The sequence below is a fragment of the Leptonotus elevatus genome, chromosome 12 (genome assembly GCF_054856555.1).
Source record: "Leptonotus elevatus isolate MCC_2025b chromosome 12, RoL_Lele_1.0, whole genome shotgun sequence".
In the NCBI taxonomy this organism is placed as follows: Eukaryota; Metazoa; Chordata; class Actinopteri; order Syngnathiformes; family Syngnathidae; genus Leptonotus; species Leptonotus elevatus.
The window spans coordinates 22,303,650-22,322,036 of NC_141250.1; the positions used below are offsets into that span (position 1 = coordinate 22,303,650).

An 18,387-nucleotide genomic window follows, 5' to 3' on the forward strand; every position below is an offset into this window, starting at 1 on the left:
GTATGTTCTAGCATGAAACAAAAAAAAATTTTTGAGACCATGGCAATATTTAAAATGGCACGTGTTCATCGATTTTTGGGAGAAAATGAGTTCATGAATTTCTGCTAAGCGGCATTGCTCAATAAAGTTGTTGATACAGTGGAGATGGCATTTTTTTTTTTTACATCTTTTAGGACCTGCGAGTTTCTATCGTGTGACAAATATTAAAGTACTGATTTGTAAACTGGAACGCCGTCAGCTACTGATTGCGCAATGCGCGACAACAACGGACCTGAGATGGATTTGCCGGGGACGAGCGCTTCTTACCAGGAGAGCGGCGCAGATGGGACCGTGGATGATGTAGAGGAGCGACGTCTTGGAGCTGATCCAACAGCTAATGCGCACAAGACAACAACAAAGCGGGGGCGGGGAGCATAATTGACGATTAATGTGACGGGGGAACCGGAAGCGCAGGTCATCGGTACTCGAGAGCGCGGTTTCTCAACCCCGGGCCTCGGGTACCCCTCGCCAGCTTGTTTTCCACGTTTCCCCCCCGGCCAACACAGCTGAAGCTTGTTATCAGAGCTCGCTGATGAGCTGATTGTTTGAAACACGCGCGGGAGGCTGGAGAGGCGTACCCGAGGACCGGGGTTGAGAACCACTGCGCTCTCGAGATTCGTCAATATTGAGGCAAATATAAGATTGTAAATTGGTAGCAATAAAAACACACATGAAAGCAGAAATTGACATTATCATCAGTTGGTAAAGGAGCCAAATGAAATTAGACACAATTTCCCAAACCACAACTTTGTCGTCATGAACTTGCTCCAGTCATCCAATCAACACATTTCAAATGTTTTGCATACAAATCTGTCGGATGATTTTTTTTCCAATGGACATTTCATACTTCTATGCTAAATGCTAATAACATTGCATTTTAACCCCATAATGTCACATGCGCAAGTGATTTAGCATTTGGCCTAATTACATCAATACGTTGAAAAATTTGGTACATAATTATTGTTTAATTGTAGTTTTCATGATCTCTGCAGTGCACGATTTCTGTTGGGCATTTTCCTCCGAGCATGCGTTAAATCTATAACCCAGTTTTTTAGCATTTAGCCTAAATGTACATTTGAACGCGTTTTAATACGCTTAAAATGTATTCTCGTACGTTCAAACGTATTGAAATACTTTTAAACGTATTTTGCAAATATTTCAATGCAACAAGTCGTTTTCAACATGAAAGAAGAATTCTATCCTGGAAGCGTTTTACTCGCTTACTTGTCATTGTAGTAGTAACTTCTTGCGATGGCATGAATGGACGCAGGAATAAGAGGGAAACCTGAAAAAAACAAATAATAATAATAAAAAATCAACGGCGCGGTTCTTTTAAGATGCAGTTGCGACACGGCAAAAAGCGCTGGCGTACCCCAGCCGAGGAGATAATACCACATGAGGTGCTGCTTCTCGGCAAACACCGCCACCACGATGAGCGTGTGCAGATAAATTCCCTCGCACAACATCCAGAAGTAATTGCAGCCAAACAGGTAGAGATGAACGAACTGCGACACTTTGCAGCTCGTCTGCGGGAGAGAAACAATCACGTCAAATATGACACGGACGACTTTGCGCGACGGCTTGTGTTTGCGATTCATTGCGCACATTTCAAAAGGCTGCGGCGTGAATAACGAAGCCATTGCGGCCTCTTTTCAAAGAGATCGATTAGGAAAAAATGGCTTTGTTTACAAACGATTTTTTGCGTTTAGCAGCGCCTGCCCTCCCGTCAAGTGGAAAATTGTCTGCTCATTTCTGACAATCTTCTGTGAGCGAGTCTTCAATGTTGCCCATCGTCTGCCCTCAACACTCATTTGGTCCACCCATGACTTGGGAAAGTTTGGCTGGGCCAAGCCCTTTTCAAGCAATTTTGCAGTCTACGCGGGAACATTATCAGTAGGAGTATGGAAGGCAAAAAAGTGTGAGGTCGAAGTGCTGCCACCGTGAGTGAAAATTAGGTAGCCACCTGCGCTTTGACTTAAAGTCACAAAATGTATTCAAAGTCACCTTTTTGAAATATTGTGCCTAATTATGTATCCTGCTGAATTTTCGTGGACAGGCGTAAAACTTCATTTTCCTGCGTTTGTGAATCTGCAATTGCATAAAAGCATGACCAAAGGCTAAAGACGATGACGACATCTAAAGCATACTCACTGGATTCCTCTGCACCAGTTCCTGGTTGTTTGCCACAGCTGTCAACCAAATGATGGTGATCACAGAGTTGAGCACGAACGAGAAGAAAAGATTTTTGTGGAGCGTGATCCTCTGGCAACTTAAACTCCTGCAGGGAGACGCAAAGCACACAAAATGGTGGATTTTTTTTTTCCCCGAGCCGGTTCGAGTCACCAGATCTGCCTGCGCCGGTGAATTGAAATTGAAGAAACGACAACACACTTGAAGTGGAAGAATATTCCAAGAGAGACAAAGAGCGAGGTCACGGACAGTCCGTGTCCGATGAGAGCCAAGTAGAAAAGATTCATTGCCGTCTGCGGGAAAGGAAGACAAACAGTTACACGCAAATCTCATTTGATGCTCTCGTACCTCGACGATGGATAAATATTGAATTGCATTCGATTACCTTCGGATTCATTTCATTCGAGGAACATTTAGGTTGAAAAGTCGAAATAAGTCATTCTTGTTTAATTGCCGTTAGGATTGTGGAGGTGGTTTTCCGACAGCCAAAAAGCATTCGTGTTAATTTCATCAACTAAAATAACTTGGTCAACACACATTTTCCACCGGACGAAAACTAGAACCAGACTAAAACCCTCAGTAATAAAACAATAACTGGGACTAAATCAGAATGCATTTTCGTCGACTTATGAAGACGAGAAGAAAAATAAAAAGTGGACTCAAATGTATGGACATTTTAGTTCATGACGAAAAACGAGACGAAAATGATCCGATTTTGTAAAATCGCGTCTGTGCTAACCTCGTCATGTGACACGCTCGTCATGTGACACGCTCGTCACTGTGACACGCTCGTCATGTGACACGCCTCCTTTCAAATCTGCAGCTCGCGAGTGCAACATACACAAACACGTGAATTCACGGTGAACGGTTAAAAAAAATCAATTATAATTAGAACGTTACATTAATCCTACAGCTTCCAACAATAACGTTAATCCAACCGCTAACTAATGCTGGCTAATTTACTAGCTTATAGCCACGGTTGATATCCTGGAATTGTGTGTCAAGATCCGCAATGTTCAACATGATCTGCTGATGAGGTTGACGAACTATGATAACAACTCACAAGCGTGATTGAAACTGGACTAAAACTGAGACTCCATTTAAAAATGGCGGCTAAAATGAACACGACTGCGCATTCTCGTGGCCGTTTTCCTACCACTCTGCCTTCACTGGTGTGTTCGTTGCAACGCGTGTAATTGGTCCACGTGCGGTTGCTCTCGGGATGCAAAAACCACTGGCCGCTGTCGGTGCAAATCTTCGTAACCATCTCTGCAGATCAGAAAAGAAAAATACATCATCCAATCGATGACCATGTCAAAAAGTAAGAATATTCGGAGTGTCAAAATGAGTGCGTTAATTGAAGGTTCTTTTTTTAACGCACGATTAATGACCGCCCCTTACTTGTGGAGACTGAGGTCAAGTTGTATTTTACAATTTAAAAAATGTGAGAAATTTCACAAGTTGCTTGATGTTAAAGATTAGACATGAAAATAAAAATGTACGGAGCTGTCCCCAATGTCAAACAAATGCAACTATGCCATCTAGTGGCAGAAAAATGACCAACACAAATCAATATCACGCTGTTTTTTTTACGGTACATCTTTTTAATTTAAACTCAATTTGATGAATTATTATGAAATGACTGTATCAATGACTAAAATAAGTGTTCCCACATTCATGTTAACACGAGTATGAAAAAGATCCTATTGTACATTTAGAACAGATAACTAACTATTGAAGTCATGCCATTCATTCATTACGATGACAAATTGTAATCGCCTGCCACCCCTCAAAGAACGTATACGGACATCGCACGGACTCACCTGAAGGATCAAAATCCTGGAAGTAGTCCGGGCAGTGTTGTTCCGTGGTGATGCCGGCCTTGGTGTCGTCCCAACACAACCAGCCATCCCAAGTGCGATTACACACGGGCTCTAAAAGCACACGCACGAGCAAACTAAAAAATGTGCACTTGGGCTCGAGCGAGCGGGCTCGCTGCAGCGCGCGGCCTACCCAGTCTGTCGGACGGGCCGTCCTTCATGATCTTCTGGTAGCACTCGAACTGGGCCGTGACAATCTTGTTCCTGGTCAGGCCCATGTCGTGATAAACGTTGGTCGGGTGCTGCTGCTGCTGACTTTCGTTGACCTCCAGACTGGCCTTCACGAATAGCTGCAAACAAAGCATTTGCGTTTGGTATTAAAAATCTTGAAAATTGTTGTTTTGGTGCGCAAGGAGTCGTAAAAGCCCAAAAGTGACAAATGCCACGTTTGCGTTGTGCAGGCCGCCCTTACCGTTGTGAGCGAACTCATTAGCATAAGCGCCACTGTTCCCATCTTCCCGTTGGCCATTTTGTGGTTATTTGAAGATTGAGCAGCTGCGGATCTGGAAGAGAGGATTACAAAATGGCAACGTCAGGCAAAAGTAGGAGCAAATGGTACAGACGAGGATTTCCTAAGTGAGGCAGAGGCGGCTTTAAAACATGCGAAGAGACTTTTAGCAGCTGAGCATTACAAAACTTGTAAAAGTTACAAAAGTGCCTCATCAAAACAAAATCTTCTTAACACGCTCGTGTTGTTGCAAAGCCGATAAGAAATTCAAATGGAAATATTTGGTAGGCAAAGTACACCGGTTGCGGTTCCCTCTTTTGTTTTGACACACCGTGTGCCTCTCATGCTCTTCATTCGGGTTTTGACTTTCACTTAAAAAGGAACCCCGACTGCCATGACACGTTTGCTCGATGTTACTTAATTGGTTGTTACCAACATAACCATGAGATTCATTTTTCACATTGAATTTTCCAATTGAATACATTTTGTAGAAACTTTATTTGGACGTACGCCGCCATTGTTATTGATTAATGGCGGCCCCGTAGCGTTCCTAAAGAAAAAAAATAAAAAATAAAATTTAAAAAAATGAAAAAAAGAAAGAGAAGAAAAAAACAAAAACAAAGAAAACATGCTATTTTTATTCCAATGTGGAAATCTTGCTCATGAAATCCAAAATCATTTCATGCCAAACGCATTTCAATGTTTTCAAGTCAAAACGTATTTTGAGAGCACCGTCGAAAAAATTGCACGACAAAATAAAGCAGAAGGATGAAACCAAAAACAATGGACGCGTGTCCTCAATTCAAACCAACACAATCGCCACACGCTAATTGAGGCTGTGCTGCGGTATACTCGAGTATTGATCTTTTCAGCTCAATTAAAGCCAAGCGCAACGCAGAGGCGACGGTGGGCGCTCGCAAGTGGTTAGTCACGTGGGCCTTTGAGGGCCGGCTGACGTCACCTGTCCGGGCCGACGGAGGGCGGCTAACGCGTAGCAGCTGCTGCCTTCTCACCTGGCCGGGAAGCGGAGGGCGGCCGCCGCTTATCGACTGCTGCTGGCGTTTCTGTAAACGTCCCAAGTGGTGTCCCGCAGGGTGCCCGGCACCGCACAGTCCCGGGTTCCGCTTATTGGAATTCGCTCATGTTCATGAGGCGGCCATCGCGGTGTTGCTGCCCACCGCCTCACAAACAACAAAAGCAAGCAGCAATGGATATTGGATATCGATTTAGCAATAGCGAAATGTCGTCGCACAGCCAGGTACATAAATAATTAGGACATGGGCACAATTCACAATGCAGTCAATAAGTGACCCTTTCAAAATCTGAAAATTGGCAAAAGGCCGTGTAAATATTCCGTTGTTTTTTTTAAACGGACCCATGAGTTACCCCTTTCCTAACCTGAATATTTGATCATAAACACGTGTCGTGGTGCATCCTTTGAACGGATCATTGGTTTGTGTTCTGCAAGGAATTGTGAAATCTTTGGAGTACTGCAACTACTTGAATAAGTGGCGGCCATCTTACGTTGCCGCTCATTGATTTCTTTGCGACGTTATCTTTACAGCGAAAAATGCCACAGTGTGGATATACACACACATTTTTGCATGCATATAAGCCAGAAATACACGAGCAAAGGTAAACAAAACACGGCGCGAAGAGGAAACGCAGAATGACATTGATATAACGTCTTTTATTGATCGTGAAAAATTATTATTGGCCTTCAAACATCGGCCAAAACGCGGCCGATTATTTTCCCCTTAAAACGTCATCATCGAAGAAAATGTTGCTGAGAGTACCCCGAATGCACCATTTTGTTTGCGTAGCATTAGCAACTAGCAAGTGTGTAGCGTATGTTTTTCTGCTGTCCCTAAGCGTCCTTTAAGGTTTTTATTGAGACCTCAGTTGGACTTAACTGTAAAACGAAACACACGACGACAGCAATTACATCCACTGTATATTTAAATACAAAACATGCGGTTTAGGTGAACGGTATGAGATTTTTTCTAATAGGTTTTCTGGTGAGCTAACAAATACACGCACGCACGCACGCACGCACGCACGCACGCACGCACGCACGCACATACACATACTCACCCACACACACACACACACACAAAAAAAAAAAAAAAAAAAAATATATATATATATATATATATATATATAAAAAAAAAAAAAAAAAAAAAAAAAAGAAGAGCAATGATGATGACATTTCCGAATGAACAATACTGAGCTCTAAAAAAATAAATTAAAAAAATACAAAACATGCATTGTTTGAAAAACATTGCTAGCCGAGAGCTGATCCCATTCAAATGCTAACCAAAAGTTAGCATTGACTTTTCTTTGGCTCTAAACACCACCACAAAAGATGTGCTTTAGCTGTAGACATGTAGCTCATCGCTACATAGATGCTAGCTAGCCATTAGCCGTTTCATTGAGATACAAGCGTGCCCACAAAACAAATTCAACTTGTTTCTCAAGGCGACGCTGCACTTCGCTTAAGCTCTGCATCTGGTGGGAAGGCAAAAATAGACACAGCACAAACACACGCTGACACTTTGTTGTGTTTGCGTGACAGCGACGGCAAACATAACGCTGCTCGCTGGCGTGCGCGTGATTGTGTCAACATCATCTTTCCGCACTGGAATTAGCCCACTCGCGCTTTCTCCTTGCCCTGTAGTCACTTTTTGATCAACCGTGGGAGTCAGGAATAAGTTCCTAAGCCTGCTCAAACTGATAAATAGTCTCAACTTTAAAGAAGTAAAACTCCAATTCAAAGAGGATAGAAGGACACAATTCGTCCATCAGCAATTAAAGTGTCCTAACGAGCTTTACGACATTTTTTTTTTTTAAGTGTTGGAATTTAGTGCCACGCTGGTGTTGGAGAGCGGCCCAGTTTCCGCTTTGCATTCAACACGTGTAGCCATGTTGTTAATGATACCCTTAACACCAAACATGCTCTTTGGGGAACACGCTTTCAGCGCGCGGGCGCCGAAAACGGCCTTCAAGAGGCGGAACGATCGCTCCGCTTAATGTAAAAAATGTTTTCCCGTTGAAATGTCCACAAACTCCATGCAGTTCAATGATCCAAATATTGCCACTTATTTTATAATTATGGACTTTAAAACAATACGTGCGGTAAAATTTTCCCTCGTTAAAAATTCACGAGTGATTTTAGGCTTGTTTTCTGATCGGCCACGTTTTGGTCAAAAAGAGAGAAAAACGGACGTGACTTTTTTGATGACCGCTCAGAGTTTTCAGACATTATAAACAATGTCGAGCTAACAAATACACACACGCACGCACGCACGCACGCACGCACGCACGCACGCACGCACATACACATACACATACTCACCCACACACACAAAAAAAAAAAATATATATGTATATATGTATGTATGTATGTATATATATATATATGTATATATATATATATATATATATTTAAAAAAAAATAATAATAAAAAAAAAAAGAGCAATGATGATGACATTTCCGAATGAACAATACTGAGCTCTTAAGAAGAAGAAAAAAATAAAAAAAAAAATAAAATAAAAAAAAAATAAATAAATAAATAAATAAATAAATAAATAAATAAATAAATAAATAAATAAATAAATAAACAATGTCGTGCTAATGTCACACCACGACGTCTCAATTGTGGTGAAAATAAATAAATAAGGGCAATTCATTGCTATTTACAGCTCCATTGAAAATTGCTAACTGCAAAACAACAAAAAACGTTCTAAGTTGAGTTTGTTCGCGACAAACGGGCCATTTTGAGAGCTTGAAGCTTGAAAAACACTTTGACTGAAGAGGAACTCCACAGCAGGAAGGATCAGCTTGGAAACACACTCCCTCCGAGCGTTTCCTCTCCCAGTTAGCCATACCAAATATAGCCGGTGGACATTTCCCCCCTGGGATCGGCTGCACATTTGATAATCCTTCCCGTACTCCTGAACAAAACTCAACAAGCACAACTTTAAACCCAATGCCAATTGACTATTGCGGCGACGTTGCAAATCCCCGGACATGAGGACGGCCCTTATGTAAAGCTCCCCGTTGCCAAAGGCATCACCAGATGTCATGCAAAACAGCAACATTCCCACGCAGATGTGAGGGCGGAGCCTAATCCAAGTCTGGATCAATCCATCATGACACCATCGCATGCATTTCTTCTGCATCCACGCATGTCAGGAAAAGGGTTCGAAGACATGAGCGATGCATAAATACTTGAGTCATTTTTCGCATACTGGAAATGTGCGCACGAGTGTGGAAACGGAAGACCGGGAAAACTGCGCCGTTATCTGCGGAGCTCTTGGGAAAATCTGGGAAATGAGGCACCGGCTCGTATACAAGGCGTTCCTAAACTCTTCTTTTGTTACGTCAGGACCCAAAGGAAGGACATACACAATGTATTGCAATAACATTGACCTTTACATAAAAACAACACATCGGAGCCGCTTTTGCAAATCAATCAAATCAATGACAAATTTGGCCACCAGGGTGAGGGTGAGGTGGGTCCTCAAGTTTGGGGGGAAAAGCTGCGTCAACAGTTCAGATACCGGTACCGGTACCGATTACTACTCGTCAAGGAGACCGATGAAAATATTGCCGTCAATTTATATATATATTATATATAAATTCCAACTCTTTTCATCATAAGTGTGTCTTAAAAACTAAATGAAAACCTTAACAAGTAAATGTCATTGCTCCCTATAGTTTTCTACAATAAATACATTTTCCCAAAATTTAAAAAAACTCAAATGTTAAACTTTCAGGTATTTTTGTTTACTTTCAAACAAAAACAAAAGATGCAGAGAGTTCCTAGGGTCAGCATCATCTCTTATGAAGCTAAATAAGTTGTTTCCTGAGGTTAACACAGTTTTATATGGATCTAATATCGGCCATCAGATTATTATTTTTTTTTTAAGGGCTGATACCGATATTCATCAAATATCGGTCTGGCCGATTATCGATCTGTTCCTAGATGAAACAAAGCAAAATCACGTAGTCACTAGCGATAGACTGATAATCAAAAAAAAAAGAGGCCGATACCGATATTCGTCAAAATGCCCAATATCGGTATTTTCTTTTTTGACAGCTGACAAAAAGTAAATCTAAACCCATTTTAATGTCAGGGCACTTTTTAAAATGTTTTAATTATCAGTTGACTTTATAAGCGATGCTGCTGACCTTGGGAACCTTCGGAACCATTTGGTTTTGTTCGACATTAAAACAAAGAAACGTGAAAGTTAGCCAGATATTTTTTTAATTTTTGAAACAAATATTTATGGCGAAAAACTCGATCTTTAGTATTTACTTGTTTAAGTTTCCATGTGACTTTTTAAGACGTACTTGGGAGCTCCATGAACACATTTTGTTAGAAATGTAAAAGTCTATTGTCTGAGATGTCTATTTTCAGCAAAAAAACATTTACATTTTGAAAAGTCATAAAAATGGTTCAATTAACAAGCTTAAAGACATTACAACAAAGTCAGGATTGTCATCTGTATTTCAAAAATGAATATCGGCTCCAATTATCGGTCATCAGGCCCTGAAAAAAACATTTTGCTTCGTCTTTATGAGCTACTGCAGCAAATGCGTCGTCAAGGAGCGCACGACGACGACAAGCACTCGTTGCGTTTCTGTATTTCCGTATTCTGTATCTAAAGTTGACTTTGGAGGGTTTAAGAGTACCACGGTTTTATCATAGCTCAGGGATCCTGTTCCAGGGGCCTCTCATCGGCGCAAGGGGGGAAAAAAAATGGTACAAATAGCTTGATAAAAATACAGCGCTTAAAAATAAACCTGGCCCCGCCGTGCACTGCACCTGCAAAGCTACTTGTAAATCTCCGGGGCACTCATAGAAATGTTTTCATGTGCTTTCAGGACATCCTGACCGTGTTTAAAAATGGCTTCACCTGTTAAGTCAGTCCCAACCCGGAGGCATGCGGTGCCGTCTGCTGGGAAAAAGGGGGCTTCATTCCACCAATTTGTTCCACTGCACGGGCCCGAATTTCACAGGTCAGCGGATTTCATGTGTCCAGCACGGCCTTCGACGGTAGCGTTTGGTTTCCTCGCTTGCGCTTTCTTCTCGAATGTGTTGCTTGCGGCTTCGGGTTAATGATTTGCTCTTACGTGGAGACGCGACGCCGCGAGGACATTGTCCCACGTCCGAATTTTGTTGAAAATTGCCAGTCTTTTTCATGCATGTCAATTTCATGCACCGGGTTTGAGCCGCGGCTTGTGTTGAGGTTACGAAAACTTGCTGTCAGCCGGAACAAACGCCATCATCCACAAAATGTTCGCAGTCAAATCGGTAAAAAAGAAAAGACGAATTGCCCTGAAAAATATGTGCGCTAATACAAACCGGATATTCGCAACTTTTCATGAAGTTGATGATGACAAGTGAGCTTTTTAAGGGAAAGCCAACAACGATGGATGGTGGATTTGCAGATACGGAGTAAACGTTTTTGACCGGCAAAACATATTTATATATTATTCGATTTTTATTAAAATTATTCCTATCGAACTACTTCTTGTCATTCCAAATATTCATGCCATGATTTGGTGCATTTTGTTTATTCCAAATATTCCTGCCTTACCCACAATTAACAATTTTGCAGCCTATTTTTCCCCGTTCATTCTTACCGGGAGATTTGACGTTTCACATTGACATTATTTGAAAGTGACCTTCAAAACATTGAACTCATTCCTTCCCCTTACGCCATTTCCTACCTGATTCTTCAAACCTTACCCCGTTTTCTTAATTGATTCTTCATCGCTTACCCCATTCACATAATTCATCCAATTTTCGGTATTGCAATTTTGACGTTCCAAATAATCACGCCATGACCAGATCCATTTTTGTCATTCCTAAAATTCCCACCCGACCCACAATTCCTGATTTTGTACCCTACTATTCCCCATTCCTTCCCAACGGCAGATTCAACATGACACATTGACATCATTTCCCTTCCGGGATGATGATTAGGTCCACTTGATCCTTCACACCCGACCCCCTTTTTTCGTTTTTTTCTGCTGTCATTTCTTCATTTATTCACCGGTTCAAACCGTTCCAACTTTCAACGGTTCAGCTCATTCCAAATCATTCCACAGTTTTCATTCAGCCACACAGCCTTCACATTTTCTAGTTACAAATATGTTGAAACGTATTTAAATACGTTTCACTTGTTATTTGTAAGCGCGTTAAACCGTATTTAAAAAGTACGTTTCGAGGTATTTGCAAGTATGTTAATTATTTTTTTTAATTTATTTTTTATTTTTTTTATTTATGTTCAAATGTACTTGCATATACATTTAAACCCATTGAAATATGTTTAAAGGTGCTGTCCAAAATATTGACTCCCCATTGGCCGTTCCCCGCTCCTGCAAATAAAAGCCTCCACGTAATTGAAGCCGACGCCGCACTTGACCTCCAGTTGAGCTCTTTGCTTCATTCTAAACGTTCCAAGTTGCTCCGCAGGCCGCTCGCTTGTCCAACAAAAAGCAGTTTGCTGGGAAACACGTTACGCAAATGAGTCTATGTTCAGGTAAAAAAAAAATTAAAAAAAATCTCCCAATTTCCCTTGAGCACTTCTCGCAACGTGCGATGGAAAGGATGGCGCACGTTTTTTTTCAAGCAAATGTTATTTGTTCAGCTTGAAAACAATGAAAAGCAGTAATTACAGCGAGGCATGTCTTTGGCACGGCTTGTGGCCGCCCGGGCATGAGAATGATATTTTTACACAGGACTAACTTAGCTAATTGGGAGCCCAACTGAGACGTCCGCTGCAGACATTCAGCGGCGGACACCACAGGGTCCAGCCGTCCCAATTAGTGCCATCGGAAAAAAAAACAAGAAATGCTTGGTGATCGTAACGTTCCATCACATGACATGAATATCGTTTGTTCCCGCTTACATGCAGAAGAATGTGAAATTCTCTCAATGCAACCTGCGCACAACACGCGTGATCACTTTATCTTGCACTCGAATGCTTTTCAAAAACTGAACTGACATTCAAGTAAGTCATCGCCAAATGGTGGTAATAATAACGACTTTATTTCTACAGCGCGTGACGAGAGAATCAAGGACACGAGCGTTTCACACAAACGTTGACTTTCATGCCGATTTCAAGACTGCTTAAGTGATTTTCAGGTTACCACCATAAGTAATGAAACTCTGTCAAAAACCCGGGTCCCATTGTAAGGATACGATCCAAAAAGTTATTGTCTTAAACGTTTTTTCTTCTGGGCTTCATACTCTCTTTTCAAATTCTCGCCTATTCATACTTTGCAATTTATGTATTCAGCTGCATTTTTTTTTTTTAAACTATCAGCTGTTAGAAAACTACAGTTGCTTTCTGACTTTCAAACTCAGCTTTTTTTTTAACCCCCCAAAATGGTTAAATAAGTGAGGATATACCGCCAATAAGCCTTTTTGGGGTAGGGTTGGTTCAACAAAAAATCTATATATATATATATAAAAAAAAGAAAAGTTTACAAATAAAAATAAATTTTAAATACTAGAATTGGTGAATTTACTGGTGCTGAACTGTGGATATATGGTCGTCCACAGTAGGGCTGGCTATCGATTTTAATTCCTTCAATCGATTTGATTTCGATTCACAAGAGTTGACTTTGATTCAATTTAGATTTTTTCCCCGATTCGATTTGATTAATTTAAATTCAATCTAATACAGATTAATTATGATACATCAATTCTTCTTAAATGTTAAGGGCATGATAAAAAAATAAAAAAATACACAAATATTAAATTCCAAAGTAAATTTTGCGGAGGCAGTAACTGGTCAAATTATTTATTTTGTTTATTAATGAAAGTAAAACGTGTTATAATCACTTAAGTGTTACACAAAAATTGGGATAAGATGAAAATATTTTCATAATCTAATTCAACAGTTGTAAATATAAATTTAAATGATTCTGAACAGGCTTAAAATCTGGTCTTTTATGAATGTAAGAAAACACTTTTGAATTCATGTCAACAAAAGGCCTTTAAGAATTGATGGGAAAGATATACAAAATACTCAATTCATGTTTTTTTTTAAATCCAATATCGGACTTGAAAAAGGAAAATCGATTTGATATTGATTATTTGATTTCTTAAAACCAGCCCTAGTCACAGTATATGTTTTTATTTGTAGTTGCGTTGTTTTTTACTGTTCAAACGAGGATCTATTCTGATCTGGATAAATAAAAGATCAATAGAATAAAAAATAAACCTTACTCAATTTGAACTCGCCAAGTACAGTATATGTGTATATTGATCTTACTGAAGCAGAAAAAGAACCAGTGAAAACTTGTTTTCCAAACACATTACGGCCTGAAAAGGCCAAAGGAGCACAAGGCAAAACATTTGCATCCATTTTGCTTGGGATCTCGTCAGGCCAGCTCATGTAAATCCTTCGAAAGTTAGCACGCAAACGCCACGTGACAAAGCGGCGGCGCAAGTTCACCTTTGGAGGACAGATGCACTCGGAGCCTCCCGGGGGCCATTTCCTCTCCGTGCGCTCTATGCCAGGTGACCCCCTCCCCTCCCCTCCCCTCCCCTCCCCTCCCCTCCCCTCCCCTCCCCTCCCCTCCCCTCCCACGCTGTAAATCAGGAAGCCCGTGTCAAGCCTGCTGCTTTGTTTAGCTTTCACAAACACGGAACACCCGGAGAGAGTGCACGGCCTCTTTCCACTGTCCACCAGTGAACACGGACAAAGCTCCCCTTGCCCGTGACAGCACCTTGTGCGCCAAAATTAACTCGGATTGGAAAACGCGGCCCTTCATAATGGATGAGCGGAAATATTACCTCATAAGAGAAACGGAATCCACAACCTGAGGGTGGAATTTGAATACTGCTGCAAAGGTTCCATTGCTCTTTCATGCAATGAGAGAACTCGATCCCGAGGAAATTGAATATTTTTTTTTCACCTGGCTTGCTGAATTTCATCAGAGTGGCAGCACAATGAAAAAGGCTCAACTTGAATGTCTTTGAAGAGCAAACGATTGTTGCCAGCTCACGTAACACATTCACTGCCGTAGACGTTTCTATTCGTCAAATGGAATCCAATTGTTTACTACCACTGACCAATAGAGAGTCGACTATTAGCAGGGGATAAGGACAGGGCCAGTTCCCGAAGATCAAAAATAGAATTCCCAGTCATTAAAATACAATGGGGGGCGCTCATCTATATGGTAAATTCCCATGAATAAGACACATTTGTTTCCATATCAAATGATCCAAAATGGTACTTGGTTTATATCGCACTTTTCCACCTTACAAGGCCCTCAAAGCGTTTTACATTCCACTACCGATGACGCAGCATCAGGAGCAGGATCTTGCTCAAGGATATGGCATGGGATCGAACCCACAACCTCTGGATTGGGAGACGACCACCATACCACTTAACCACCATACTATATTAGGAGTCATCAAATAATAATAATATGGACATTTACTGGTACCCGAGATGTTATAGAAACAGAAATATTAATCGCTTGAAAACTAGAAGCAATTTAAGGACGTCAGCAGCCCAGAATTATTCAAATCATTCAAATGTTCTTGGCACTTGAGAATTTTTTTGGGGGGGCCAGTAAAAAAAAAAACATAGATAGTACAGAGAAAAAAACCCTGCTTTTTAAGGGTGATTTTTGGGGAGCGTATTAGACACGGGATTTTATGGTATGTATGTTATAAACAGATGATGTGTTGCAGTAAGTAAGTCACAGTTCCGCTTGACATATTTACTTTCACAAAAAGCTAGAAACAAAACTTTCTTTGTGGTGAAAGAAGAGAATCCGGCCTTTTGGTAGGTTCAGTGCTTATTCTGAGGGTCTTGAAAGATCTGCGAGTCTGGAGAAGCGCTTTGAAAAAAGACTGTCAGCGAAGGAGGACTGCGGTCCAAGTGGCGAGGCCTTGAGGCAAGTCGAGCTGGGAACGAACGACGCGGCTAAAACAACGAGACGGCCGTATACGAATGTTTTAGGGTGAGGTTATGTTTCATGAGAATCATCATCACTCAAGTACTGAAACGTTTCGCATACGAGGCACGGGTTCATGATGACCTTGCATAAAACATCTGTTGTTGAACATTCGGGTGGAAGTTGTTACTTTGCACCTTTCTGTCCGTGTGCAGTGAATGAGATTCCGCCGACAGTTTGTAAATGTCACCGATTGCCAAGGATTTAGAAGCTCTGCTGCCAAGACCGTCTTCTGGACCACGTCCTCGCTGTTTTCTGGACTTACTTATAGCTCGCCGTTCCCACTGTACGCTCATCTTGTGTATTTAGTGGAGGTCATGTGAAGACCACAGAGAGAGACGTTCCCCCCGGACCCTTTTAACAGCCTTGCTTAACTGCCAACGCTTTCATAATCTCGTGTGTCTGCTTGATTCTGATTCTGTGTCTGACCGGCGTGGCACGAAACACACGTCTTGAAATATTAGAAATCAAGCGCGCTTAGATTTTGTCTAATGACAAATGAGACGTAACGGCGTACCTCAAGGCTCTGTAATAGGCCTTGCCCCAGGACACATGACGGGGAAAGCGGGGGATCGAACAGCTGACATTCCGGTTACTGAACGACCGTCTCTGCTTGTTTAAAACTGTTGATAGCAATAGCGCTAACACGAGCTAAAGCATTTAGCACGGCCGCCAGAATGCAAGGGAAAAAGTGGAAGCGCTCGAGGGGCTCTCATCAAAGAAAAAAGAAGTCGCTGGGGGGGGGGGGGGGAGTGGCTCACCTGTCGTGCAGTACTCGACGGCGCTCGCTTTTTCGTTGACCAAGCGACCTTCTCCTCCTTCTCCTTCCCGCGCTCACATGTCGAAACGCCAGCGAGCAGCAAGGCGGACACTCACCCCCGCGTTTGGTGTTTAATTCAAACAGACGCTTGCTTGCAGCGTTTTTTTTGTTTTGCTTGCGTCACCACAACATCCTCTTTCGGCCATGTTCTTTTCGGCTTGAATTTGATTTCGGCCGAATGCCGAAAATGCGTATTTTTGCCATTTTCGGCAGCAAATTTCCCGTGGCCGAATATTTGCCGCATCACTAAAAATAACGAAGGTAGATGTTTTTGGCAAAAAAGAAAAGTTACGAGTCACTCACTTTAAATACTTAAGCCCAAGTCTGAAACGCTGATTAATTGATATCCGACTTTCAGCAGTCACGTCAAATCAATCATTACGAGAACCTCTCAGCATCTGAAAAACAGATCCAGCCTGAAGGGTTGCAAGCAGACCAGGAGAAGCTCGTCAATGCTCTTATCTCCAGTAAACTGGATTATTGTAACGGCCTTCTGTCAGAAGAGAATCAGAACGCTGCAGCTCGGGTTTCTGACCAGAACAAAGAGATCCCATCGTGTTCAACCGGTCCGAAAGACTTGAAACTGGCTCCGAATCATCTGTTGAGTTGGATTTTAAAATTCTGCTACTGGTCTATAACTCCCTAAATGGTTTGGGTCCTGAATAGATTCAAGAAATGCAGATGGAACATATAGACTCGGGTCAATTAATAGAGCCAAAGGTTCAAAGCAAAGACGGTGAATCGGCACTTAGCTGTTATGCTGCACAGAATTAAAAAAAAATCCAGGTTAATCCAAACCAAACTCAAAACCATGTTGACTGACCTCCATCATCATCATCATCATCATCATCATCATCATCATCATCATCACCACCACGCCCTCCTCCATCTTGGACATCATCTCATCCCCCAGCGAGGTTTCTGTCCTCACGTGTGTTCCAGCGCGTCCAAATGCGCCGCTTATGTAACGGCTGATTTAGCAAAGCGCGACCGCGGCTTACATCAAAGCCCGGCGAGCGCCGTCACTCGTTTGCACATTGGGCTTCAAACGCCGTCTGCACATTCCTGCGCTGAAAAGCCATTAATAATGCGCCGCACATGTGTCTGGTCTCGGGCCGGCTGCGCATAACATTTGAAACGGGGACTCCTGAACAATCTGTCAACAATGCGTTTCTTTTGCAATCCCGCTCGCACTGCTAATAACGCTGCAACGTGCAAGACTTGAAAAGTCAAATGTCTGCAACTTTGCAATCAAATACTTGTTTGCACAAACGAGACTTTCTACAACTTGAATATGCTGTCTTTTTTTTTTTTAACTGTATTTTTTACCGGAGCGAGTAAGAATTTCATTGCTCAGTGCTTCAACATCTTGAATTCCTGTTTACATTCTGGTAACCAATAGGAGAAGAGATTGACGTCACATGATTTGCTGTGATCTTGCATGTGTGAAAATATCATTTCATTGCTACGATTTATTATTTCGAAGTGAAAAGTGCATCGGGTGTTGTTGTTGATTTGATCCATTTTTTAGACACAAATTAAAAACTGTTGCAGTTCTTTTTGTGCATGTATCTGTATATTTATTTAAACAATTTACAGTATTTCTGATAAACGTGAGCATTTTGATTGCAATAATTGTGATATTTCTTGTTCTCAGACTCATTTAATAGAAAGGATTGTAACTTTTTTTCAATGTAATTAAAGTCCATATTTATCTATCGTTGCGAGCTGACATGCAATTCTTACACTAACAACTTTATAACATGTAGAAATGCTAATTAAGCGTTATGGTGGCTATATTGAACTACTTAATTACTAATTACTTACTAATTCAACCCTTGGAGCAACAATTTCTTCCAAAATGAGCAACATGAATTGTCATGCTGCCATTTTTCATGTGTGAGAGCAGCTGTGCTTTTTGCCATACGTTGGAAACTTTTGACCCGGCTGAGGTACACTATGTGCTTTTTGCCTTGCCTCACTTAAAATGGCCTCTTATAATGTCACGGATTACAAATGG

The 18,387-nt window shown here is 41.5% G+C and overlaps 1 protein-coding gene across 2 annotated transcripts in view; it reads right to left on the reverse strand.

Annotated features, from left to right (window-relative positions):
* Nucleotides 1-18,387, reverse strand: part of LOC147165060 (calcitonin gene-related peptide type 1 receptor) — a 28,994-nt gene that overhangs the window by 8,934 nt on the left and 1,673 nt on the right. For both annotated transcript variants that reach the window (XM_086091467.1, XM_086091466.1), the window contains exons 2-10: nucleotides 4,522-4,612; nucleotides 4,243-4,399; nucleotides 4,053-4,163; nucleotides 3,386-3,498; nucleotides 2,431-2,522; nucleotides 2,191-2,317; nucleotides 1,412-1,565; nucleotides 1,264-1,324; nucleotides 307-373 (exon numbers count right to left, since the gene is read on the reverse strand). In XM_086091467.1, coding sequence (XP_085947593.1) covers nucleotides 307-373; nucleotides 1,264-1,324; nucleotides 1,412-1,565; nucleotides 2,191-2,317; nucleotides 2,431-2,522; nucleotides 3,386-3,498; nucleotides 4,053-4,163; nucleotides 4,243-4,399; nucleotides 4,522-4,578 — 939 coding nt within the window. In that variant the 5' untranslated portion in view covers nucleotides 4,579-4,612. The remainder of the gene's footprint in view (nucleotides 1-306; nucleotides 374-1,263; nucleotides 1,325-1,411; nucleotides 1,566-2,190; nucleotides 2,318-2,430; nucleotides 2,523-3,385; nucleotides 3,499-4,052; nucleotides 4,164-4,242; nucleotides 4,400-4,521; nucleotides 4,613-18,387) is intronic.